This window comes from Pavona decussata, unplaced genomic scaffold (genome assembly GCF_977016875.1).
Source record: "Pavona decussata unplaced genomic scaffold, jaPavDecu1.1 SCAFFOLD_134, whole genome shotgun sequence".
Taxonomy (NCBI): domain Eukaryota; kingdom Metazoa; phylum Cnidaria; class Anthozoa; order Scleractinia; family Agariciidae; genus Pavona; species Pavona decussata.
In genome coordinates this window covers 1,918,308-1,943,753 of record NW_028145547.1, presented here as the reverse complement: position 1 = coordinate 1,943,753, position 25,446 = coordinate 1,918,308, and the positions used below count along the sequence as shown (strand labels likewise).

The following is a 25,446-nucleotide window of genomic DNA, read 5'->3' as shown; positions in this document are numbered from 1 at the left end:
CTACTGGGGCCTGTGATTGCGCATGTGCTAACCATCCGCCATCTTGGATAGATGCTTGCACTGGAACGATGGCATGTGACGCTATTTACGTCACCATAGTTCAAAAGTCTCTGTTTTCACCTGTTCACACTAGAAAGGGAGCGTTTACAAACGTCTCGGTCCACTTTTGAAACCGTTCTCGAAAGTCTCTGTTTTCATCGCGGTTTCGGGCGTTTTAGTGTGGATGATAGGCGAAAACGTATCAAAAAGTATGCGTTTTCAAACGAAAACGTATTAGTGTGGATGGGGCCTAAAGAGCGTGTCCTGTTTCCACGCCAATTTTATAAGAGTAGCAGCTTTCTCGATGTTGCGGACTCTATCCGAATACATTCAACTTTCTTGAAGCGACCACCCTCGGGGCACGACAAAGTGGTCGCTTACGGGAAAGATAAAAAAAGCCTAATACTGGATTTATTAATAATTTACATAAAATATTACCTTATCAGCTAAAATTAGGCAAAACGTTACATTTTCTACAGAGGCAATGACATTTATATTCCATGGCTGAAAGAAAAGATTGAAAGCACTGGCATATTTCACGTTGAATAGCGCCTGGACAATCTATTCATTCTTCTGATGGTCAGGGGGGAGCTCCAGCGTATCTCAGGGCGATCTATGGGAGGTGTACGCCCGTTAGCTTTAGTAAACCGTGAAGCCAATTCGGTAGCACATGTTTCAACATTCCTCGATCATCAAATTAAATCTCGTGACTGCTGTGTAACAAAATTTGAGGGATGAAAGCAGTTAATGAGAACAGTCTCGTGCAACCGAACTGGGCCAGTTTAGTGACCCCAACCAACCAAGTCACAATACCTAAACAGCACAGAGAACCAATCAGACCTTAACGCAGATAAAGGTAACTTGTGTCAGCAGGAAAACACGTGCGAGCCACTAGGAAAACATGTGCGAGCAACGTATTTTCTCTTTGGTCACATGAGACTTGGAAACCAAGCAGAGAGCATAGACAAGCAGAACAAAGCAATCAATAAATTACTTTCGAAGGTGACCGTTCAAATGCTGAATAGTGGTAACTGAACTGTACACAATCTCCAAGTGTTGTTAACAAACAAGTGATACAACTTCTAGTGTACCTATTATAATGTTGGCAATATAATATTGTATTTTATTTATACCTTTAGTGAGGCAGGCTTAATAGCCAGAGAAGATGGGTCTTCTTTCAAATCAATGAAAAGTTTTGAGCAAAAAGTAAATGAATGTTTCTGAACTTTTACCATATAATCACCTGAGACACTGTTTAGTAATGATTTGTCTTTTACAAACAGAAAAGAATAGAAATTAACATACAGGACATGTGAATAAAGGAAAGGATAAACAAACATAAAATGTCTTGATTTTAAACAAATTCTCCTTACCATCACTGTAACAAATGTATAAGACCAATGAGGAGAATATAAGTGTTGATATTCGGGCTAAAAAAAGGCTCACACTGAGATCGTCTAGCGCGTTTTAATAAGCGGCGATTGTTATGGAGTAGAGGCAGGGGAGGGGACCCTCGGGCTAGAACACTCTCGCGTGCTCTTTTTCACTCACGCAACACACTCTTGTCCTTACCACTCACTATCAATTAAAAAAAAAATTACGGCTGCTTATAGACTGTACTGAAAAGAGTATTTTGGTTGCATTTCAAACTAACTTTAGTTCTAGCGATTTTGTTCTAGAATAGAGTTCTGAGTTCTTATCATGGTTAATACAAGCGCGATATAAGGTACCCTCTGGTATTAAACGTTCGGGGAAATGGGAGCAATTAATCATGAACAACGCCCCAGTTACCAAAAAGTGTCTATTGTGCATGCCATTTGAGCGTGTCATGAGTGGTCATTGTACTTTAACAATATCTCTTCTAACGTGAGTGTACTGGCGTCTCAGTCTTACAACTCCAGTTCACTTTCATTGGGTGAGTGTATTCCTTCGTCCGTTGTCTGTCCATCCACCGATAACTCAGCCAATTCCTCTAGATTTTTGTTCCTGTCCATATTAGACATAAGATTAGGCAAAGGAGTCCAAGCAAAGGGTGAAGATCTGACCATCGATGGCACAGGTGTTACTGGGGGAACAACACAAGTGTTGCATAAATTATATGGCTTTGAAGGCTTCTTCAAATACATTAGTGTGTTAGAAGTATTTTGCATAGGTCGAAAACTTTTTGGACGCTTTGGATCCCCAAACGGGTAGAAATTGTAGATGGGAAATGGACTGGCATAAAGTTTTGGCGGTTTCGTATCCACGAAGGTTAAGTTCTCGCCTTTTACTTCGTCGCTATCAAGGCCAAAGTACTTGGCACACTTTGTAACGCAGTACAATGGATCGTCGATATTCCATGTCTTGTATTTCAACAAGTTTATCTCGCCTCTAGTCGGTAAATCACGTGACTCGTTCGGACGAAATCCTCCGTTGACGAAGATTTTCTGCCAGTCAATAGAACACGGCTTCTTCCTTGGAAAACTATCTGCTTGTTCTTTTGAAATCTTTAGAGAGTTGAATGTTTCTTTTGATGACTTTGATCCGGGATTAAAATCTCCAAGTGGTGGTAGATGTTCACTGATTAGTGTGTCTCGATCGCTGGCTGAACCTGAGGTTTCTTTAGATTCCTCTTTTGACCAACTACCATCACTCGTGCACCTCTGATACTCTTCTGCTTTCTTATCGAGCGATTTCCTGTATGTTTTGTTCCTTTTTAATGGACTGATTTTCTCTACGAACGTTTTTTCGACATCTTCATTTTCGCACCTCCTTAAACAGTTTGCCAACTTTCCGACAGGTTCTTGACCAGCTTTCGTTGTTTGTTTCAGGTTAAGAAGGACTGGCTCGCACCATACCCCTAATCCAGTTATTTTTTCACTACCGTCACCATCTTTGCAAGTTTTTTGCTGACGGAGCAGCTTTGCCCAGCTGTTGTTGCGGAGTTGGGCTTTCCTCGTGGTTATACCAGGCAGCCATTTCATTGAGTTATTGCTTTTCTCCATTTTCATTTAGGAAACCACATCAGACAGGATTTAAGGGCATCGTCTCGTAAGGTCGGTGCTTGCATCAAAAAAAGCTAAAAACCAAATGAAAAATATCGTAAACTGATAGTCAGATGTTGAGCAAAATAAATCTTGCATGCGGTAAATAAATTCGTTAGCGCAAAAAAGTGTAAAATGACAACAAAAAAATACGATAACGACATAAAGTCTGATTACTCCCTACAGCACTGCTACACAGTAGTGCTTCACGTTTTGAAAGCTCTATTTCACTGGACCCTGATAATCTGCAGATGCACTGTTTTTTTAGGGTTGGGAGCATTGTTCTGTTGTTCGTTCTTTTGTCCTCTCGACCAACCATGTAAGATGATGCAAACAGTTCAGGTCGCTCTCTGCTCCAGGCGTCGGTAATGGAGGGCAGTAACAAACTCAGTGGATCAAATAAACTAACATGAATGATCAAAGTATTTGGAAACCGCGATTCAACTTTGTTGAATAACGGTATTGATATTGTCTCATGCTGTTTGAACGACAATTGTAACAATAAGGTCGGACGTCAGCTTGTGGTACAGATACTTTAATTGAATGACAATAATAGAAAAGTACTTTCAAATATCAGTATAATTTCTTACATAATAGATATAATTCTAGGAATTATTCGTGTTATAAATTATTGCATTGGTGCACTTGCATTCCTTCTTTTATATTTTCAAAATGGCATGGCAAATAAATAAATAAATAACTTTATTGACTTGGATAGCAAAAAGTTTTGAAAAACTCAAGAGTTTACAAAATTATAATAAAACGACATGATAAGTTTTTGCATCAAGGGAAACTCGGAAAAAATCCGAGCTTCAGATGGGATTTGAACCCAAGAAATCACGGAGGTCGTATAATAAGACGCAGATAGAAAAGGTGGAAGCTAAAAGGGTCAAAGACTACAACAACAGATATAAAGGGAACAAAACTAGAAAGAGTCTAAAATTAACGAGTATCAGTACAAAAGGCAAGGAAAACGAAATTAATTGTAATCGTCCCAGCGTCTAACTGCGTACAGTAAGGCCCTAACCTAAGAGCAACTAGAAACTAAGTTGCGGAAACTAGCTCAGTTATTAATAGAGATTTAGCTTCGCGTTTACGGCTAACGCCAAACGGACTCCGCCAAACGGGAAACATAGAGTCGCTGTTTGTTCTAAAATGCATAAACATGTGTTTCTCGTACTCACTTCTCTCTTTTTCATGTTTGCTCGATAGCTGTCGCCGACTGGGTGGAGATAAGCTTAAACCAAAAAAAGCTTCATTCTTTTTCATCAAAGAGAATATTCCAGCCTGGCGTTTGCCGTTTGCCGTAAACGCAATGCTAAATTATTGCATGGGAAACGAACCGAGTTAAGATCGATATCCTGGAAAATATTATAAGCTAAGTTTGCCAGTCCCCTGAACTTAATCTCCGGATCCCCAGTTTACTGGTATAGCATGGACGATACACCGCGTATATAGTGGCCTTCGTTATTAGTTCCTGAGTCCTGCGGGAGACGATGGAAGACACGATTAAACGTATCCGCACTTATCAATTCAAGAAAACTTAACGATAGTTTAATTAGAGCTGATTGCAAGTAGCCCCATTTAAACTTGGGACTCTTTTGTTCAGTTCATTCTTTCTGGAGTAGCCTTACTTGAAGTCATACCTGATAACGTATACAATTCAGTCCTTTTAAGCATACTGCCAGTAATTATAATTAATTCACAGCAAATGATAAACTTCCCTTAACTAACTTTCAAAAATTCGACTTTTCTACGCATCAAAACTATGGTCGCAGTAGCTGTGAAAGCTTTGCAGCATCTTTACAGTCATGTCAAAATCAGCTTTTCGAGTTAAATTCAGCAAATTTCGAAACACAAACAAGCATTCGTGGATTAACTTTCTTTATTTCGAGCGTCTGTTTAATCTTTTAATTAACCGATAAAACCATCAACAGCTGAAAAGATTTAACTTACCTAACCCGCGAGCATTTGCCTCTTGTCAGTTGTTTTTGCCTCTCAGTGCCTCTTGAACCGCAACAGAAAGAAACCAAACTAAACGTAATTAACACCCCTTCTTCCTTTTACTCCAACAATCCACTGCAAATGTGCTTTTCTCTGTTCGCATAACTTTAGTCGACTCGTTGCTAAGCGGTGACTTAAAAGCCGTTTTCACGCTTGGGCTGCCAACAGTATTAAGCTTTTCATTTACGGCCTAATACACATTGTATTATTGCTTCAGTAGAATTGAATGGACGTAATTAATCATGTTAACGAAAACAGGCACAGTCCCAAGGGTGTCTTTTTAAAAGAAAAAAAAACAGCACAGTTAGAAACCATTTATTCGTCAAAATAAAATTAACTGGCAGCTGGCCCCATAAATGGTTACCTTTCAATTAATTTAACTATGAAAATGTCCAGCCTTAATTTTGCGGATGATAAATTTCGAACAAAAATATTTTGGACGCATTTCGGATGGTTTTTTTCTTAAAATTTCGGACTTAACATGCATAGTTCCGCTCAAGCAGTTAAATTCAAACACAACACACCACAGGACATATTTTGAACAAAGAAGAAGAAAAAAAAAGACAGTGAAGAGTGCATAGAAAGTAATTTCTACAAGATTGTCCATTTCTGTCATCTTCAATATTGGTTCAACGAATGTTAAAACTCGTAGTTTAAAGAAGTAAATTTGTTATCCCGCAGCGAATGGAGCCGCGCTATTGGACATTTTCGTAAACCCTACTCAGTGTTGTGCAGTAAAATCTTAAAATTTTCGTTATTTGCATTTTTGCCTAATTATTTCTTAATCCAAGATGTTAAGATGATAATGTTCGGAATGTGTTTTTAATCAGACGGAAATATTTTCAGATAGTTTTTTCGTCCGAAAGTTTACTCATTCGAACATTTTTGTGATTAAAGGTTGCTTCAAATTTGTGGCTGGTTTAAGGATGTTCTGATTCTCAGTAAACAAAAGCTGCATGACATTTTATGAAACTATGGACGTTTTATATCTGTTAAGTTCAAATCACGACACTGACAGAAACATCACAGACAACATGATGTATTTTGAAAACTGATGTTTCAATTTAAAATAAGTTTAAAACCAATACGGTTTGAGTCTGACGATTTACAGTGTAATACTATACGTATAGAAAGACAATTTCAGAGTGTTCCGCGTTTCAGCAGGAATTAAGGTCGTTGTAAAAATAGTGGTTGTATCTACACACATACACACATATTCTTTTTGATGAGGCAGGTCTGCATGCAGCAACACAAGGGCTGGTGTGGACCTGCCATAAAATTCCTATCTAAACGTTAAAAATAAAATATTTTTAATAATAATAATAATAATAATAATAATAATAATAATAATAATATTTTATTGAGTAACGAATAATAAAATAAATTTTACAATCAACATGACTCTAAGCGTACTGTACAAGTATGGTTGCATGCAACAAAATTCAATAACATAATTGGAAATCAATTTTTGCACACTATTTATATCGTGAAATGGATAACAACTCAACACATGCTCAGTTTACATTGCATTATCCAGCCTAAAAATACAAAGCTTATAAAAATACGACACGATATTCTTCTTCTCTCCTCTCCTGCTCTATTTCCTACTTCATTTCTCACTTTCAATAGTTTAAAAAGCATCGAAAAGTTAATAAAAAATAAATAAATAAAGACTATCTAAAAATAATTCAGACTGACAAAAAGGTGTCACTACTTAAATTCTGGCTTGCGCACTTTCCGATGTAATGTCAATGTCAGACATATTGGCTACTCTTCTCTTTCTCCTGGTTCCTCTGAGACACAGCAAGGCTGATCGTAGAATGGCAAAGGATACCTTCGCCCTTATCCAAGAAATGGTTTTAGCGTAGTCATCTCCTTTCTTTAACGCAAGTAGCTCTGCAAGGCGGCTATGGAATCTCTTGCATTCATCGGCTATTCCACCTGTGCTTGTAAAAACTAGTGGTGTGAATGACCCTTCAGGCTCCACTTCCAAAACCCGCCTGCTGTATTGTCTCTTCTTCTCATTTTCATGTAGTTGGAATATCTGTTTCGGAGACAGTTCTCGATACGAATCTGCGTTTGGATGGCACACCCGAACATCGAAAAAAGCCAGATTGCTGTCTGTAATAATAATAATAATAATAATAATAATAATAATAATAATAATAATAATAATAATAATAATAATAATGATGATGATGATGATGATGATGATGATGATGATGATAATAATAATAATAATAATAATAATAATAATAATAATAATAATTAAAAATAAAAAGCGTCCAGTGTGTTTTGAATTTTTTGAATATTTCCCTGTATTTTTCCCCGCGAACCATTTTTAGTAACATTTCACGGCTGGTTCACTATACAGACAAATGTATGAAAAGCTCAAAACACGACTGGACGCTTTCTGGCACAGCTACATCCCTCCAATTTTTTTCTTAACATCCTTTTTCTAGTGCCAAAAGTTTCCAATTCATGAATTTTTCAGAAGCGATGTTTTATGAAAATTATTTGACATCAGATTTTCATACAAACACTGTTATTTCAAGACGTGTTTGCCTACTCGTCAAAATGGCGTCGTAAACCGTGAGAAGGCCTATCCTTCCCTCATCACACCACAGGACGTTCTCAGTACAGAGGGCGGATCCCTGTGCTAAGAGAGGCCTGGCTACAAAAGTCTCCCAGTGTGCTTTGCAGCCTCACGTTTAACCGTGGTCGGCCATATTGGATAGCAAAGAAATCAAGCGAACATGATTTCTCGACTACGTTTGGCCGCTAGAATCGGTACGTGATTACTCTATAAATAAGAACTTCTATAATTCTTTTTTACTTCAGCATTTAGCGTTTTAATGGAAGAATGCGAAGGCTTTTACATCGAGGTGCTGTCATGAAATTATGCAAGCATAGCTCAAAGTTGCTCATGGTCCTATATCTGTATGGTTAAAATTATCATTATTTGTTGTTAGTTTGCCTAAGAAGTACCAAATAGGAGTATCGATCTTTTAAATAACCCAGTACAGATCAACCCACTGAGGATCAATTGAAAGTTTCTTGGGAAAGAGTTTACATGCCTCGTTGAACGGTTGAAGCATAGTTTGATCTAACTACCTGTGTGGTTAACATGTTATAGGTGGTGCAGCTAGGCTATTGCAACCTGCAAGGGTTAGGTGAGTGAACATACGTTTTCAAAATAAGTGCGTTGACTCGCTCTCAAACCACAGCCCCATACATAATAGTGCACGTATAATTATTATTAAACATGCACTGTGCCTAACCCTCTTCCAAAAACAGCGCGCGTGAATAGAGTTTGAGACGTAAATTGTAAGCTTATACATGATTAATTCATAGGGCTGTGTGGAAATCTTGCCAAATGTTGGACAAGTTTCCTTGCAGAAAGCAGTTGAGCTTAGAGACAACAAATTGCTGTATCAACCACACACAAATGATGTACCTCTAATTATATACATTAACTATTGTACATCTGAAAAGTCAGTCTGCAGAGTATGGCGGAACTTGATAAGATCTCACGTGTGCAGAGGCATTTTCTGAAAGAAATAAAAAACTGAAGCATTTTACTGAAAACTTGTGCATGCACTTGCCACGCTCTGCAGACTGGCTGAAAAGTGGACACACAAGCAGGGTCCCTGGTGATGAGATGTCAGGGTATCTGCTTGGAGGTTTGCAGTATAGCTGTTAGCATTTCCATTATAATTAAAGGTCTCTAATAATAGTCTTTAAGATCTTATTGCTACTTTTCATTTTAAAATGTTTGTCAAAATCTTCAGTTATCTCTTTAAACCTGTCGTTTAATTTACTCCATTGATAGTGTTCCAGCCACTACAAGATTGATGTGTCAGGTTCCGGAAGTTAAAGGTACATGATAATGTGAATAGACCTTAATTATTTGCTCTATGTGATAATTGCCCATTACAAACCATGTGATATTCTCAGGAGAATCAATCCTTTGTCTTTTTGGAAGTAAAGAATGCAGGATAGCGTGAATATGACCAATTCTAATATAGGCTAATCTCTAGATGGTACCGTCACATGATCTGTAATGGGATAACGAAACAACTAAGCAAATAAGGTCTATTGGTACCTTTCTTGGAGTGAGTAATGATTTTATATCATTCAAGCTGTTACATTTAGCTAGAAAGGCATTTGAGCATCTGATTAGTGGCCAGAGTTTCACATTTAACTAACGCTTCGCGTAAGAACTATAGAAAAATCGGCAACACAGCGTGAATTAACCGGTTGTCTGTTTCCAATTAACTAATTAAAATCTAGCCTTGTGATTGGCTAGAAATAAAAAATGTTAAAAAAATGGCAGTAAAATATTCAAAAATTCCCTTTCAATGTTCCATATATGGAATATAACTATTGTTCTACGTGTCACGAAAATTTTAATAGAATCGCATGTGGGGAACCATGGTTACGGTTCGTCAAGAACGTTCAGTGATCTTCCGCCATCTTTGATTGTTGCTGTGACGCGAAAAAGAAGAGTTCTCCTGAGTCATTATTTTCTTGCAATTGTCCATCTTTTCTGAAATTGATCATCTCTTAGTGTATTATGCCTTTTGCGGCTGTATGCTGCTGTCCTTTTCATTCGGAGTGGGGATTTGGCGATACACGCGGGTCGTCGATCGAATTGAAGTCGGCAAGCGCGGTCCACAACAGCTTCTGCAAATCGTCAACAAAGCCAGTGATTTGGAATACTTAGACATCTCCAATTGCGCGTTTCTTGATCAAGAGCACCATTTTTCACGGAAAAAACGCCCTCAGTGGACTGGAATGTGTGAACATTTCAGGTAATTGCGAGAAGATAACGGTTTTGGCGGTAGCTTGTTTGTGCTCATATGACAATGTACAAACTATTGTGGCACATGGATATAGATTTTCTGCAGACGAATTGTTGTTCCTCTGTCGCGTAAATTTTGCGCGCATACAGACGTGAATTTAGCTGGCTTTACGTACGTAAATAAAATAAGAAGCGATGTATGAGCCGCGTGCGTAAACGTAAAAAGTTGAGTGCTGTTCAACTTTTGACGTTTACGCACGCGGCTCATATATTGCTTCTTATTCTATTTACGTACGTAAAGCCAGCTAAATTCACGTCTGTACGCACGTAAAATTTACGCGACAGTGGAAATCCACCTTTACGAAGACGTTTCACTCCGTTTCAAGTGGTACACTAGACTTGTAAACAGAAGATGAATGCAACGCACTGTCCGTGTTGTCAGCTTTTGAAGAGGAACTGTATGAGGATCTGCTTTTATAGTCGCGGTTGTTGCTACAGCTTTAACTGACTCATTCAATATCGCCTGTTTATGGATGTTGTAATTTTTTTTTGGTTTCGTTGGCTGTTGAGAGTCCGTGATTGCCGCTTGCGTCAGCCTGTGCGCGTCAAACACTTTCTTAGACTTAGAGAATCCCTTGGGGTTGCTGTTGATTTCATTGACGCAAAATATGAAAATGTTCTGTTATAGTCGTAATACTTAGAGAAGTTGGACGTTACGAGAACACTCGTATATGGTTGTTTGCCGAAAACTTTCTTCATATTCAGAAAGTGTTGAGGCGGTAAATACGCCATTCTGGAAGTTATTTTGATCTCTGTTAGCCGGCGATATTCAGTCGACAATGAGTAAGGAAAATAATAATAACATCTGACAAGCAAAAATCATTTGGAATAACTATAGAGAAGAAAATAAATAACAAAAATGCTATGAAACATTTCATATCTGGTGATTTGCTTGCGCGCGTGTATCCTGAACAAGTAAACACTGGATTGCATAACTTTACTGTAAATTATTTATAAATCTGTCAAAATTTTGACGAAAGAAAGGTAAAAATACCACTCTCCGGGCTGTCATCAACCAAACATGCATTTCCCCACATACAATTTCTATTCCTTTTCGGCTATGCAAAGATTATTAGAATATAAATGCAACATGTGAAATTCAGTGAATTGCTCGGGTTCCAACATAGAAAATTTTCTTCAAATCATTTGAATTTCGCGCCAAATAGCATTTTATCGAATGAGAAAGCTCATTTGGAGATTATAACACCTTAGTTCAACACGGGAGAAAAACGGCTCTCGTTGCCGCGGCCTATTGTTCTCCACCATAGTTCTTACGCAAAGCGTTACTTAATGTTGCAGCAGCCAGTGATATTTCAAGTTGCAGTCTATTGATTAATAACAGCCAGGGAAGTAACTGGACATTAATAGAATAATAATAATAATAGAAAAAAGCCCCCCCACCCCCCCCCCCCCCAAAAAAAGAGATAGAAATTCCCCCAATTCTTGCTGTCTTTTAGTCATTTTGAAACTCAATGTAGCTGGCGTGGTGTGATTGGTCAATTTTACGGGCCGTATTTCACTGTACGGGCCGCTAGTTTCCTTTCCTGCATGCCCAATTAACCTCAGAAATAATAATTAATATCTTAATAAATAAATAACATCTTACTAACCACGTTTTTTTGGTCTGTACTGTAAGTTACTGATCAACGTTTTTTGCTGTTGATTTATGGCCTGCACACTTTGCACTTTGCCCAAAAATCAACGGGAAAAAACTTGGTCCATAACTCACAGTACGGACTGAGAACTCAGTTAGTAAGAGGATTTATTATATGGCAAGGTAGTCTTGAGGTAAATCTGCGCGTTCTGATTGGTTCTTTCTTGGTCAGGATTTTACCATACGGACCGTTTCCATGGAAACAGTCATAAGCCATGTATTTTTGTTTACGACAAGCGGTAAATTTGAAAATTTGCAGCCAAAACTACGAAAAGAAAACCTGAAAATACTTTCATTCTTCGCAAAGAAACTGCCCAAAAGACTGATTCCAACATGGACGAAGAATTTTACTATCCCAAAGATCTAGAAACCTCTGAAGCAGGCGTCAGCTAGGGCCAGGAAGCCATTGATGATTTCATAAGCAAACAGAAAAGAGAAAACACAAAAGGAAGACGTCTTCTGATATGAACACTCTACTCTGTTTTATTGAAGCTAATGCTTGAATAGTCAAACAATTGAAAGCCTACCTGCGTCCGAGCTTGACCACCTTTTGTCAATTTTTGTTATGAACGTACAGACGAAAAATGGTGAATACGAGCCAACAACATTTTCCAGTTTTCAGCGCAATGTACAGCGGTACTTATCTGGGAAGAAATATCCATTCAACATACTCAAGGATAATGAGTTTGAAAAATCAAGAAAAGTTCTAGCTGCGAAGCACAAGTCACTAGTTCATGAGCACGGCAAAGGAAACAATCCCCAAGCCGCTCGGGCGATTGACGAAAACGAAGAAGATGCTCTTTTTGAGGCAGAAGAATTCGGCGACTCCTCTTGGTAGTTGCACTTCAAAGAACTGTGTGGTGGGTTTTATCCCTACACTTGAGTTTCCAAGCCAGAGATGAGGACGATTGACTTAATGCTGCTTCTTTTAAAGTTAAATATGATTTTCACAGCAACGACAGCAATTTTTTTCTTGATCCGTACTTTGTGACGCGCTGTAAATTTTCTGGGATCGACGAAACCTTTTTGTGAGTTTCAAACACAAACCGCAACTGTTAAGATTTTCGTCAAATTCCGCTACAAATTGTTCTTGAAGTCGTTTCTGTAATCAACATGATTATATGTAAACGTTCAGTAAATTTGTTTTCAAACTAGTGGTACTGTAGCTTGTTCTTTCTGGGTTGCTCGCGTCATCAAAAACATGTCACGACGGAAACCCTTTGAATTCAAGGGACCGGAAGTGCGTTTTTGTGAATAAACAAGTTTGCTCCGAGTGCCATATAATAAACTACTTACTAACCTAGCTTTCTCAAGTCGTACTGGGGTATATTGGCCCTCGGTCGTTTTTGTACGGAGCTCGCGCCAATATTCCCCAGTACGGCCCTCGCATTCGGTTAGTAAGAGGTTAGTATTTGCCAGCCTTAAGGGCGGATTCTACCTAAACGCCACTTTTCCGCCACTTGACATGGCTTTAATGGAGTATCTCGTTCCATTTCAAGCAATCCAAAAACTCTACACTCGTCCTGTGAATCTGTATTGTAAGGTATTTTGTGAATTTTTGGGTGATTTTTGGGTATATTTGGGAGGAGATAATTTTTCTTGAAGGATTGGTAACATTAAAAATAAGAAATATTGAAGATTTAGTGAAGTTTTAAAATTAGGATTTTTAGTTAATAATTAATAGACGGATACTAAGTTAGTCCACCAGCAACCTGGGGTGCTCTTGCGTGGGTATCAACTGTCTGTTGGTGTTCCAAAAATCATTTTCTTTCTTTTATCCCTTCTTGAAAACTCTTTAAATTTCATTCAAATTTAGGTAGAATCTCCCCCTAATAGCCAAGCGTTAGATACCCTGGCAATGATGGCCACAACATTGGGATCCCCTTTTCCTCATTCAACCTTTGATGCATCATTCCACTTTGTGGTGGAGATGGCCTCAAAAGTCACTAGGTGCACTCACAGGTTTGTGTACATTGTGGTGCAGGACAGTACATCAGTCTTTTTAAAGGGGTGTACTTTAGGTACAATTTGCCAGATTAATTATAAAGCCCTGAAGTATGGCTTTTACCACAAATATTTCGATTTTTATTATGGTATATTTTTAATAATTATTATTTAGATACTCTGTATTTAATTATTATAGATAGAAATCATGTAATGCGCGCTTGATCATTTCATGGAGAGTGTGCAATATAAGATTTAAAATTATTATTATTTATATTTGAATTTTGAAATTATGGGATTTATCAAGATGTTTGGAAAAGGCATGATGAAAAATGCCTACTTGCCAAAAATCAGTGTCTTGTTGCAAAAAAAATTATTTGAGGATGAGATTATAAGCACTATTATGCCCCAATGGCTCCATGCAAATCTTTTCAACTCTGTCTCAGTTCTAAACATTTAGAACCCCCAAATTGCAATAACATGCTGATTTTTGGCAGTAGGTATGTTTCGTCATGCTCTTTTAGAATATCTCTGAGTCAGCAAATCCCATAATTTCATAAATTTAGTTTTTGTGATGTGTTAATGATAGGACTGTTGTTCACACTTGAAAATAACGGGTGTTAGCACACAAATTAGATGTAAACATACCTGAAACTTGCTCATAATAAATGCTGGCCAGCAGGTACAACCTGGTTTGAGCTCTTTTTTTTCTGTTCTGTGTGTCTTGTTAATAATATTAGCTACACTGCATAACACATCTAGTATAGTCACTGAAGTTGAAACATGCATTATGTTTTGCAGAGGAGGCGCCTCAGCCTGAGTTTGGACAGTTCTTTAGAGACATCACCGCTATGTTGAAGGAAAAAACTGGAGAAACAGGTTAGAACTTCAAAATTATGGCACAACATAAAAAAGTGACAATGCAGTTTAGTGCAGTATTTTGCTGACTCTCCCTGATTCAGTTTTTCAGGTGCAACTACTGTACAATAAAGATGTAATTATTATTTATAGTGTTTTATAAATGACTCGTTGTTTTCTAACTTTAAAATAACAGCATTTTAGCAAAGGGCATCTCAGGTAAAGTGTACCATGGCTTGATTTTTTTGACAGATAATAGACTTCAGGAGTTCAGGGATGCCTGGAAAAAAGCCCTAAGTTGCTTATGATAAATTGCTACATTCTCCTTCCAAATTTCCTTGCATTCACTTGTGAAACATCAAAAGTCACTTGAGGCCTATTCCCCACACTCCTTTAGTATTATGTATGTTTTGGAGAAGTATAGGTTTTTTTTTTTGTCATTTAAGGCTATAGATACAGTATCAAGATAATGATATGATTGACTTAATGTTTGGAGTCATAAAATTAAATTGTCGGAGATTTTCATGAAAAACAAAACTCTTATCAATCAATTAACTTTGATGTGTTGTTGTTGTTGCAGGGCAATCTCTTCTCATTGGAGGATTTCTTGCTTATGCACTCTCAAAAGAACTACTCGTTATTCACGATGAGGTATAAACAACAGAACTGTACTTTATACAGTAAGATTAGTAAAATTTAGCTTTGGGCTCTGTGAAATTATTATATGCAACAAGAAGAGATTTGTGCTGTTTATTTTTCTATAGTACACAATTAAGCCTTTAACTCCTAATATCAAAGAACAAATTCTCCTATCTTGTCCTCATACTTTTTAAAGACAATTCCTGGGAGAAGTTATTAAAATATCAAGAAAATTCACCTTGGGTGATCATATCCATAATTCTCATGACCACAGCAGTTAAAAATTATAAGCATTGTCATTATATATGTACTGAGATTTACTCCAAAATGAGTTGTCAAATAAAAATGATCCGTTGCAGACTACAAGCAACCTGATTGGTCGTACGATTTTCCTCACCAGTGAAAAATACCGTCTGAGCCTACAATATGGCTCTTAAAATGTGTGGCCATACTTCTTATAAAAAAAAAATTAAATAAAATTAATAAAACAATCTGGAAGGAAAAATATGCTTACAGATTTATTAGGCATTCCTGTACTAATTTTATGGATTTGTTTTATTTGGATGAAAATGTAGTAAGCTAGTAAGCTGAAAATTTACATGAATTCATGTTTTATTATTATTATTATTTTTTTATTTATTTATTCACCATGACATACAAACATAGAAAGTTACAATGAATAATAGACTAGGATCGTACATAAGTTTAGAGTAAATAATAATAGTAAAAGAAGAAGTAAGAAGTGGCGAGGAGACCTCAAGAAACCCCCGGGCTTATACTGAGAGGTCTCCTCGGAGATATGTTAGGACTTTAAGACCAGTAAAGACATTGTATAAAAAAAATAGATTTTTTAACATACGGTGGTAAGACTATAAAGACATAACAGAGTCGGACGTTTCATGCAATTAACTGAGGAAATCAAGAAGCTTTCTTTTGAAGGTGGATAGACTAGGGGAAGACGTAATTGATAATGGCAAAGCATTCCATATTTTTGGCCCTCTATAGAGTATAGTAAATTGCTTGATATTAGTTCGGCAGGTGTGAGGTCGAAAATGAGCTGAGGTTCTAGTATCATAATTATGAATTTGACCACCAGTCGGAAATAAATTTAAAAAGGGCGAAGGCAGCAAACGTTGGTCATAGGAAAACATAAATTTTGCAATATAAAGGGAATTCACTTTTAAAATATCTTGAATATATTTTGAATGTTATTTTCAGACTGTTCTTGCTGTTGTCATGGGATCAACTCTTTATGTTCTTGGCAAAAGAGTTTCCAAGCCTATAGCAGATATGCTTGATGCAAGATATCAGGTTGGTTACAAACAATAATGTTTACAGTGTAAAACACTATATGAAAATGAGGTAATTAAATTGATTAGATGGTTAAGGATACTGCTTACCTGCAGGGTATCTCCAGTCTAAAAGGTCTACAAGATTTACTTGTTAATAATGTTTGTAGAGTTTTCTTTGTTTGAAAGGTCTGTACCTAATTCGTGGGGTACACCTAGCTCGTGAAACCTAAAGCACACTTGTAGAAATCACATTCACTTTTTTAATCTCTCAACTCAATCATTCCCTATTTACAACTCATTGAAAAAACCTATTGTCCCAAATCTATCTCAGATTACATAACATGAGCCGCTGTCACGACACGTCCACTCAAGGTCATTGTCTAAAGCTCATCTGTAATTGAAACAAATTTTGTACCATCTTTGGCCCTATATGTAAAACAGCATGTAATCACCCTTCTCATTGTTAAAAGATTTATTTGCAATGTTGAGGATAGTATCCCACTTTACTTTCCCCTGACCAAATCATACAGTCAATTAAACTCTTGGCCATCAAGCCATTACATTTGCTGCTTAAGGTTATGGAGTGCCATAAAGCAAAGTAAAGTAAAGTAATATTATTAACTTGTTATTAGTTATATTATTAACTTATATTGTGCCGATCTCAATAGAACATTTTCATCTGTGCATTACAATGTTTAAGAAATCATGACCCTAAAATACATCTCTGGTACAAATTCTAGTTAATAATTAAAGTTAGCTAAGAAATGACCTTCCGATTACTAGTTGGGATGCTCTACAACTGAGCTACAGGAGACTCGTGGGAGCTTAGGCCATTAAACTAGGTTCGTGAGACAAACATCCTGCATACTGCTAGGGTTGGAATGTCATATGTGGCATATGTGCAATGGAATAAATGTGGTGGAATATGTTAAATGAGAATGATTTATTATTCAGTAAGTGATACAGGCATACCATCCATATTAAGTAACACTGTCACAAAAGTGTTGTGATATCCTTGTTGGTAACATTTAGGCTTTGACCGTAACTCGCTTTTAATAGTAGTACCCTCGCCTTTTGCTGTCAAGGTGAACATTTTCTTTATTTCTAGTGTATGACTTAGAACAAGTAATATTAGAAATAAGGGTTATTTCTCCCCAGAGTTTTTCTGGGGCTCAATAGCAAAACAACCAGTAGTGTTCATAATCGTGATACACTTGACAGTATTCAGTATTACATACATTACATACAGCAATATAAAACATTAATTATTGAGGAGTTATGAATTTGCTCAGAAATAAATTATTGGTGAGTCATCAATTAAACATAACATTGTTTCAAAATAGTTTCTGACATACTCATGATGAAACCCTGTGGCATTCTGTATAGGTCAGAAAATAATATGCTGAAGCACAACATTGTTTCATTGAAATAAATAATGTTTCTTTGTGTACAGAAGATAACCCAAACTAAATTCCGTTAACTGATATGTACCATCGGATAATTTCAATATTATGGACATACATGTAATAGTTGAATGGTGGTGGTGGGGGTGGGGGAGGGGTGAGGGGGTGAAACATTTTAAGGGGTGCAGACTGGGGCAAAGCAGTACCATTGAAAAAGCCTTTACAGCTTCCTTGTTTAAGTCTCACTCTGGTATGCTCATGATGGGAAACCTTTGCAAATTATGGTATGTAAATAAATGATGTTGGTAAACTCTTTTTGGAAATGTTAACGCACGTAACTGATTTGCTTACCAGGCCTGGTTGTTCAAAAGGTGATTAGTACTAATTACTGATTAAAAATTAAGTGAGGTTTTATCTTGCTCATTAAAAAAAATCTTTTGAAAGCTAATTTTAAGCTGGTGGCAAACAAACATCGAAGTCAAAACTAGGGAGAGTCTTAGTAATTAAACTCGAAACAAACTTCATGTTAATCCAGGACTACATGTAGCTTAATCAGTTCTTGAACAACTGGAGAAAGGTTTAAATACTTAGATCTAATATGTGTATGTGCCTTGGCTCAAACACCCATGATATCATTTTAACAGAGTATCCTTGACATGTTCAATGAAGGCCGGAATGCTGAGATGGAGGCATTAACAAAGAACATTGAGGAAATAAAGAAAGTTGAGTACATGTTGACAGCCAGGAAGGATATCATTGAAATTTCAAGGGTAAGGCTGGCAAGTTTTCCAAATCAAACTTATCAAAAGAAACTTCACCATCAACAGCTCCAAATAATAATAATAATAATAATGATAATCATTAATAATAATAATAATAATAATAATAATAATAATAATAATAATAATAATAATAATAATAATAATAATAATAATAATGTTTTTGCATCATGGGAAACTTGGAAAAAAATCCTAGCTCCAGATGGGATTTGAACCCATGACCTTCGTAATCTAGTCGGATGCTCTAACCACTGAGCTACTGGAGACTATGGTGAGCAAGGGTGAAATGTGGGTCTTTGACGAGAACTGCATCACTCAGTCACACGGTCAAATCAACATAGGCCCATATGACTCGTAACTACATCACACAGCACACATGACTCATAACTGGTTTGCGCAGTCACATTAAGACATATCAGAGATGCAACCATCCAACCACCAAAGTGAGTCTTTGTACACTGGAACTTCATTCAAACAATCTCAGCTTAGGCATGTTTTTGAAATGAGGTGATCATATTGATTGGTTTTCCAGATCCCAAGAGTTTTTTTATTTGAGGCTAATCATGTAGTCTTATTAAAAACTGGATCGTGGTATAAATTTGTACAATGTAATGTAACCATGGCATATCAGCCATTATTAAAAACTGGATCATTATATAATACAATTCGAGCAATTTGATTGTAGCCATGTTATATGAGCCATTATACCATGCCCGAGAAATAGGTTAATAAAACAATTATTCCACTCGCACTTGTTGGATACGAGATGATGAAAGCCAACGCGGCGCATATCCAGCAAGTGCTCTTATACCATGCCTGAGAAATAGAGGCTACTAATTTGCCTTCTGTTCTTTATCACGAAATGAATTAGCAAGATCCAGCAATGTTTCCTGGTTGTTTTTAAGTAAGGAATTATTCTACTTGTGCTTGTTGGATATGGGATGATTATAGCCAACTCGGCACTACACACCTGGCGTGCATTTCTCAAAAGTCCCTGAAGCATTTTGGGCCCAAAAAAACTATTTTACGGGTACAATGTTCCTTGTCAGAAATTCGATTTTAACCAATTTAGAAGCTAAAACATTGAAAACTTTACAGGGTGGAGAAACACATGGGGTTATTATTTTTTTTTTTTTACGAAAAACTACCACCGATCAATAACAAAAGGGGTTTGAAAAATATTTCTCTGACCTCACCAGTTTTCCAGAATTTTGAGGAACAGATCCCTGGTCAGTCATCTCTTATCCAATGCATGCTCTTGGAATAATTGTTAAATAATTATGCTATCATTTTCTCACCCATTGTTTATTGTCGTTGTTAAATTGTTAGGAAAATAACTCTATGTCTATGGAACTGGATTACCGTAACAAGCTCCATGAAGTTGTCAGGGAGGTTAAGAAACGCTTGGTAAGTCAGAGCTTTTTGTTGGTTTTGCAGAGAAAATCTAAAAACTGAGACACTAAAATTGAAGTCAGGGAAATCAGAAGACAAATAAATAATTTGTAGAAAATTACCAAAATTAATAGCCCTGATCTGTTACCATTTTACATATCTTGCTATTTTAGCTCTTGTTCAATCGCTAGCTATATATGTTAACTTTTTATCAAAGAGCTCACAGTCTTGATTCACACCATAAACAGAAATCTGTTCCTTGTGTTAATGTACTGGTTTCATGTTATGAATATACATTTATTTAAATTTATAATTTATTAATAACCAATATTTTTAATCGACATAATTTTGCTCTAAGAACACATAAAGGCTCATTGAGACAACTTCTGTCATTTACAAAAAAAAAAGTAAAAAACTTTATTAAAATTACAGTCTTTTTCCTAAAATACAGTCATTACCTCATCAAATCTGTTATATGGGACAGGCCGATAAACTCAGAAATAACCACCATCCAAGCTGTATGAAACCGTGTACTCAGTCACTCAGTCGGCAGACTTATTAACGTGTCATAGCATCTAGCGTACTAGAATGTACACTAATTGGGGATACCTAACTACTTTACATTATAAAGTATACATAACGCTCGATCAATACCACTATACAATGTGTTACAATGTATTATGAAGTAGACGTAACGCTCGATCAATACTACCATACAATGTGTTAAAAGACACCTAACTACTTCACATCATAAACTATACATGATGATTGATCAATACTACTTATAAAAATTGTAAAACTTACAAGAAATTTTAACTACCGGTTTTAGACACATCACATTCGGATAATGTAGTTACATTTTAGATAGTGCAAAAATCACAGTTTAATTGCTTTCTTTACTGCACAACCTTTGCTTTCTCAAAGTATATTTAAAAACTCTTAAGTTATGTTAACTTCAACTGTTCAAGTTGAAACCCTGTTAGTGTAGACTCTGTTTCTCTATAAAATTCTTCTGAAAATGTGAAGGTGGATCTTCTTCAATTTTCTCCAAAACTGCATTCCGTTTGTTGAAAATCTTGGCTCTGAGTGGTAGTTACCCTTTATTAACAGTAGTGCAATTTTTTTTATATATATGCAGGATTACCAAGTAGAGATCGAAGCCTTTCAGCAAAGAACAGAGCAACAGCATATAGTTGACTGGGTGGAACGAGAGGTTGTGAAGAGCATTTCACCTCAACTGGTACGTTTAATGTATGGACAAGAGCACGGCTATTATGCCACTTTAACACAGTGAAAGTAGCTCTGCTTTGGTCCCACCTTTCAATATTATATATGAAGAGCTGAGAGCATAACCGCCTTATGTCGAATTTTAGCCCAGTTTACGATTTCGCTTGCATTTGTCCCAATTTTTGCTCTCCCTGGTTTTGAAAACATTTCGCGGTGTTACAATCGTGTACAAAACTCCTTGAGAAAACCAAACACCAACAGCGCAAAAACCACTTGCTTACTATTTCTCTCTCTTGTAATTCTACCACAGAACTTTACTTCTCTCTCCCACTCCCTCCCCCTATGCAATGACAACCGAAAACAGATGTAGAAACCACTCACTCACTGTTTCTTTCTTCTTAATTCTACCACGGTTTTTTCTCCCTCCCCCCCCCCCTCCCCCTTATGCAATGTTGATTTGGAAGGTGATGCTTGCCAGGAGACTGTTCGTGACCCAGAAAACAACATTGAGTTCGGGGGGGGGGGGGGGAGGGGAATGTGGTGGTTTCCTTGTTTACTAGTAAACGTGCTTGGAAGGTTAATGTTGTTAGAGATGTTGTCCACGTCGTGCTCGTCGGTTAAGAAGACTCGGACCGCGCGTTCTTATTGTAAGGTAACCGTGCGTATTTGGGAAGTGGAAACATTGGAATGTAAGTTACGGTTTTCGGTCAGCCAAGTCCTATGGTGCATATGTCAAGAAAGTTACTCTTTTTAGCCGTAGGTTAAGTGTGGCGCAAATAGCTTTCGCGTGATTTCAAAAAAGTGCTAGTTCCAATTTTGTGTTTTCCTTTCGGGGCGATAAAACCAACTAGTAGCATAACGAACTTCAAGCAACACTGTCACATTATTTCATTAACATGGTTGTAACTTTTCACTTAACCGTAAGGGAAAATAACTGCATTTCATACAAAGACCGGTCTCTTGAAAGCCATTAAGGCCGTAAGTCACGCAGTGCGTGACATAGAACTTGTTTTCTTTCAATGCGTAACAGTTCTCGCCCTCAGTTCTCGCTTATTCAAATCGTGTTGCAGGAAAGGAAATGGCTTGTTTCGAGATAAACTTTTCTCTCAATGAAAAACCGATTTGTTGCCCTTCTATTCTACCCCTTTTTGATCACAGCAAAAGTGCGTCTTAGTAATTTGGCAACAGTTCTCGCCCATGTCGCAATAAAGAAACTAATTGAATTTTGAATTATTTTTACGTAATGGGGTGAGAACTGTTGGAAAATAGATTTCCTCTGTGAAACACCTTTAGGAAAGCATTTCAACATGGCGATCTAATGATAAACAAAGCATTTATACGCTGCCAAAGGTAAAACATTGCCAACGAACATATATAAATGACTTTTTAGTGGTGAGAACTGTGGCCGAGAACTGTGCGGACATTTTGATGACGTATTGTATCTGAGGTGCGTTTCTTACATTCCTGTCACGCATGTAGTAGTTTGTAACAATCAAATGAAAGTGTAACAGAATTCTTTTCGTTTCTCCCGCGAGAAAGACCGCTTTCGTGTGCCGTGGCTCAAAGACAACAAGTTCCTATTTAATACAAATATTAATACTCAATGCATTGTCCTTTTGGTCATCCATAGTGACTATAATGTTATCGATTTTTCTTTAGAAGATGGTAACAATTCCCAATGGCATTAATATGAAACACAAATCGGCGGAAAAAAATACTGAACAATGTTTTTCAATCGAATTGAAGTTCACATGCAAAAATTCGGACAAATCCGAGCAAACTCGGAAAACGGGCTGAAATTCGACATAAGTCGGTTATGCTCCCAGCCCTTCATATATTTTTTATACACAATAACCCTTCACTGTTTTAAGTGCTATGGATCTTTATTGTATAGACACAAGTGTTTCAGTGGAAAATACGCCACTCATAAAATTCATATAAAACTACATCCAGGACCCAAGAAGCATACTGATGATGAAGGATACTGATGATGTCATTTCCTGCTTTTTCATTGTTGTTTGTGTAGACAGTCAGTAAAAAAATGACGAGTGATAGATTTGTCTATTATAATGAAAAGAATATTACATAGTGGCTTAAAGAAACGAACTATATTTTCTCCTGTCCAAAAAATAATATTTTACTCATTCGTTGGTAAAATATTGTCTTTACCACTTGAAAATAAAATTCATATTTTCGCTCCGTCGTGTAATGTCATCTATTTATCAACGACAAAAATTAATTATTAATTTTGGCTTCAAACAAATAGATTGCTTAATTTCAAACCCTGTAGCATGTAGAATGCCAACATGCACCAAAATAGGTGAGCACATGTCTCCTAGAGCATCGCTTGATGAATACAGTCCAGGTTTGGGGAATAAAGAAATGTTTTATAACGTGTCTGAGTTATTTACTCAGCAGGTTTATTCTACAGTAAATTAATTATTGAAGTGTTAACATATAATTTCCTTTCTGATCCACCTGCAGGAAAAGGAAAGTGTAAGCCAGTGTATAAAAGATCTAAAATCCATGACTCCAGCATAGAGGGACGTGTTTGTTTCAACCATTCAAATTTTCGGAAGTGTTCTTCCTTTACTTTTGTGAATAAAAATACCTGTTATTCGATTCCTACAGTGTGGAAATATGGTCATTAGCAAATAAAGATAAGTTGGTTTTAATAATGTATGTCATTTTATTGTTAGTTACATGACTGTGTGTCTTAGGCCCAGTTCAGACGCCGAACTTTTCATGAGCTGAACCTTATACCTCGAATTAAGTACCTGAAAAGTTCGGCATCTGAATCAGTTGAGAACGGAAGAATTCGGAATGGCTCAGCCGTTCTTCCCGCCTGCCTCAGCTGGGAATTTCAGCTTTGGAACGGCTTTGATTCAGACGTCGAACTTTTCATGAGCCAAACCTAATGCATAAATTATTATAATGTATTTCAAATAAAAAAATTAAAAATAAATGAAAAACACTAACATTTCGATTGGTTTTGTTTCGAGTAAATTAAGTTCGGTGTCTGAATCAAAAGGAGGGATTTTCGTGATTTGGGCCAACCTTAATTTGAATTAAGTTTGGGTCATGAAAAGTTCGGCGACTGAACTGGGCCTTGGGGTATTTTCCATTTATCCAAAAATTCCAGAAATTCTGTGTGAGGAATCAAATGGAACAGAATTTTCCTGGAATAAAATTTCGGAATTTGCACATACCTTGCAAGGTTGTTCAAATATTTTGGAAAATGGGAACAACAGTGCAAATTATTCCTTTCCATTCAACCATTCCTACTCAGGTCCAGTTTCTCTAATGTAAGTGGATTGTGTTATTTTGGTTTACCTAGAAACCTTGTGAATGAAATAGGTTTGTTTTCAAGTCAGTAGCAGTTGGCAGACTTCTCCCAAACATCTGCTGTTATTTATGTCTTACGATTGACAAGTGCACAGTCACTCACTCAAGTTCCACAGTAAGTTATGTTAGAGCTTCCACCACGAAGCTCGTCAACTGAAGCGCTAAAGAGGCTAGATCTCAAGCCTCTCTCTACGAGACGTTTTTTCCACCATTGCACTTCAATTCACAAATGCCTAATTGGATCGACTGATTTTGACTTTAATTTTAATAGAAATCATGCTGTTCATTCCCATAACACAAGACGCTCTAACGATCTTCGTTTGCCTCTTCCTTGAACTTACTGGGGTAAACAAACTTTTACTTTCAAAGCTGCAAAAGACTGGAACAACCTTCCCATTGACCTAAAGGAAGCCAATGTTTTATCTGTTTTTAAAGCAAAACTGAAAACTTTTTTGAAAGACTCTGACTGATTTTAAACCTTGTTTTTATTTTTTACTCGATAACTTGAACTTTTTTACTATTAGAAACATATTTGCTTTTACCTATTTTGTATTTTGAAAACCACCTTGGCGAGTTGGACCCCCTCATTAAATATTGTTGTTATTATTATTATTATTATTATTATTATTATTATTATTATTGTTGTTATTGTTATTGTTATTATTATTATTAGTAGTATTATTATTATTATTATTATAGTATTCAAAGGTCCTCAAGTATAAAGTGGTCAACTGATGAGTGTAATAGAGTTTAATACTCATCTGTGGCTGGTCACTGTCATTAAAAAAGTGAATTCCTTTGTTCCCTTTTCTTTAGATACTTATCTGCAATACTTCTTAATTTCAAATAACAACTAGGCAAGGATAGATCATTTTCATGTGACGTCACACCACTTCCTTAACCCTATCTAGATTGGGAGGGGGGGGGGGGGTTGTGGATTCTACCCACAGCAACTTTGAACATGAACAGCGCTTAATATTTGA

General features: G+C 36.7%; 2 protein-coding genes across 2 annotated transcripts; one reads left to right on the top strand and one right to left on the bottom strand.

Annotated features, from left to right (window-relative positions):
• Positions 1-1,795: 1,795 nt before the first annotated feature.
• LOC146467659 (uncharacterized) lies at positions 1,796-5,182 on the bottom strand. Its single transcript, XM_085125459.1, has 2 exons — positions 5,019-5,182; positions 1,796-3,097 (listed from the first exon to the last, which is right to left on the bottom strand). Exon 2 carries the CDS (start codon positions 3,027-3,029, stop codon positions 1,929-1,931), a length of 1,101 nt encoding a protein of 366 aa, XP_084981585.1. The 5' UTR covers positions 3,030-3,097; positions 5,019-5,182; the 3' UTR covers positions 1,796-1,928.
• A 2,557-nt stretch (positions 5,183-7,739) lies between these two features.
• Positions 7,740-23,796, top strand: LOC146467658 (ATP synthase peripheral stalk subunit b, mitochondrial-like). Its single transcript, XM_085125412.1, has 10 exons — positions 7,740-7,856; positions 8,203-8,239; positions 8,899-8,945; positions 14,330-14,407; positions 14,967-15,037; positions 16,244-16,336; positions 18,365-18,490; positions 19,829-19,906; positions 21,030-21,131; positions 23,603-23,796. The coding sequence occupies exons 1-10, from the start codon at positions 7,823-7,825 to the stop codon at positions 23,657-23,659; spliced, it is 723 nt and encodes a 240-aa protein (XP_084981538.1). The 5' UTR covers positions 7,740-7,822; the 3' UTR covers positions 23,660-23,796.
• The last annotated feature ends 1,650 nt before the right edge of the window (positions 23,797-25,446 follow it).

Coding starts and splice junctions, on each gene's coding strand:
- LOC146467659 (XM_085125459.1), bottom strand. CDS start 3,029: ATGAAAATGGAGAAAAGCAATAACTCAATGAAATGGCTGCCTGGTATA.
- LOC146467658 (XM_085125412.1), top strand. CDS start 7,823: ATGATTTCTCGACTACGTTTGGCCGCTAGAATCG. Junction 14,408..14,966: donor GGAAAAAACTGGAGAAACAG/GTTAGAACTTCA, acceptor TTGTTGTTGCAG/GGCAATCTCTTCTCATTGGA. Junction 15,038..16,243: donor TACTCGTTATTCACGATGAG/GTATAAACAACA, acceptor TGTTATTTTCAG/ACTGTTCTTGCTGTTGTCAT.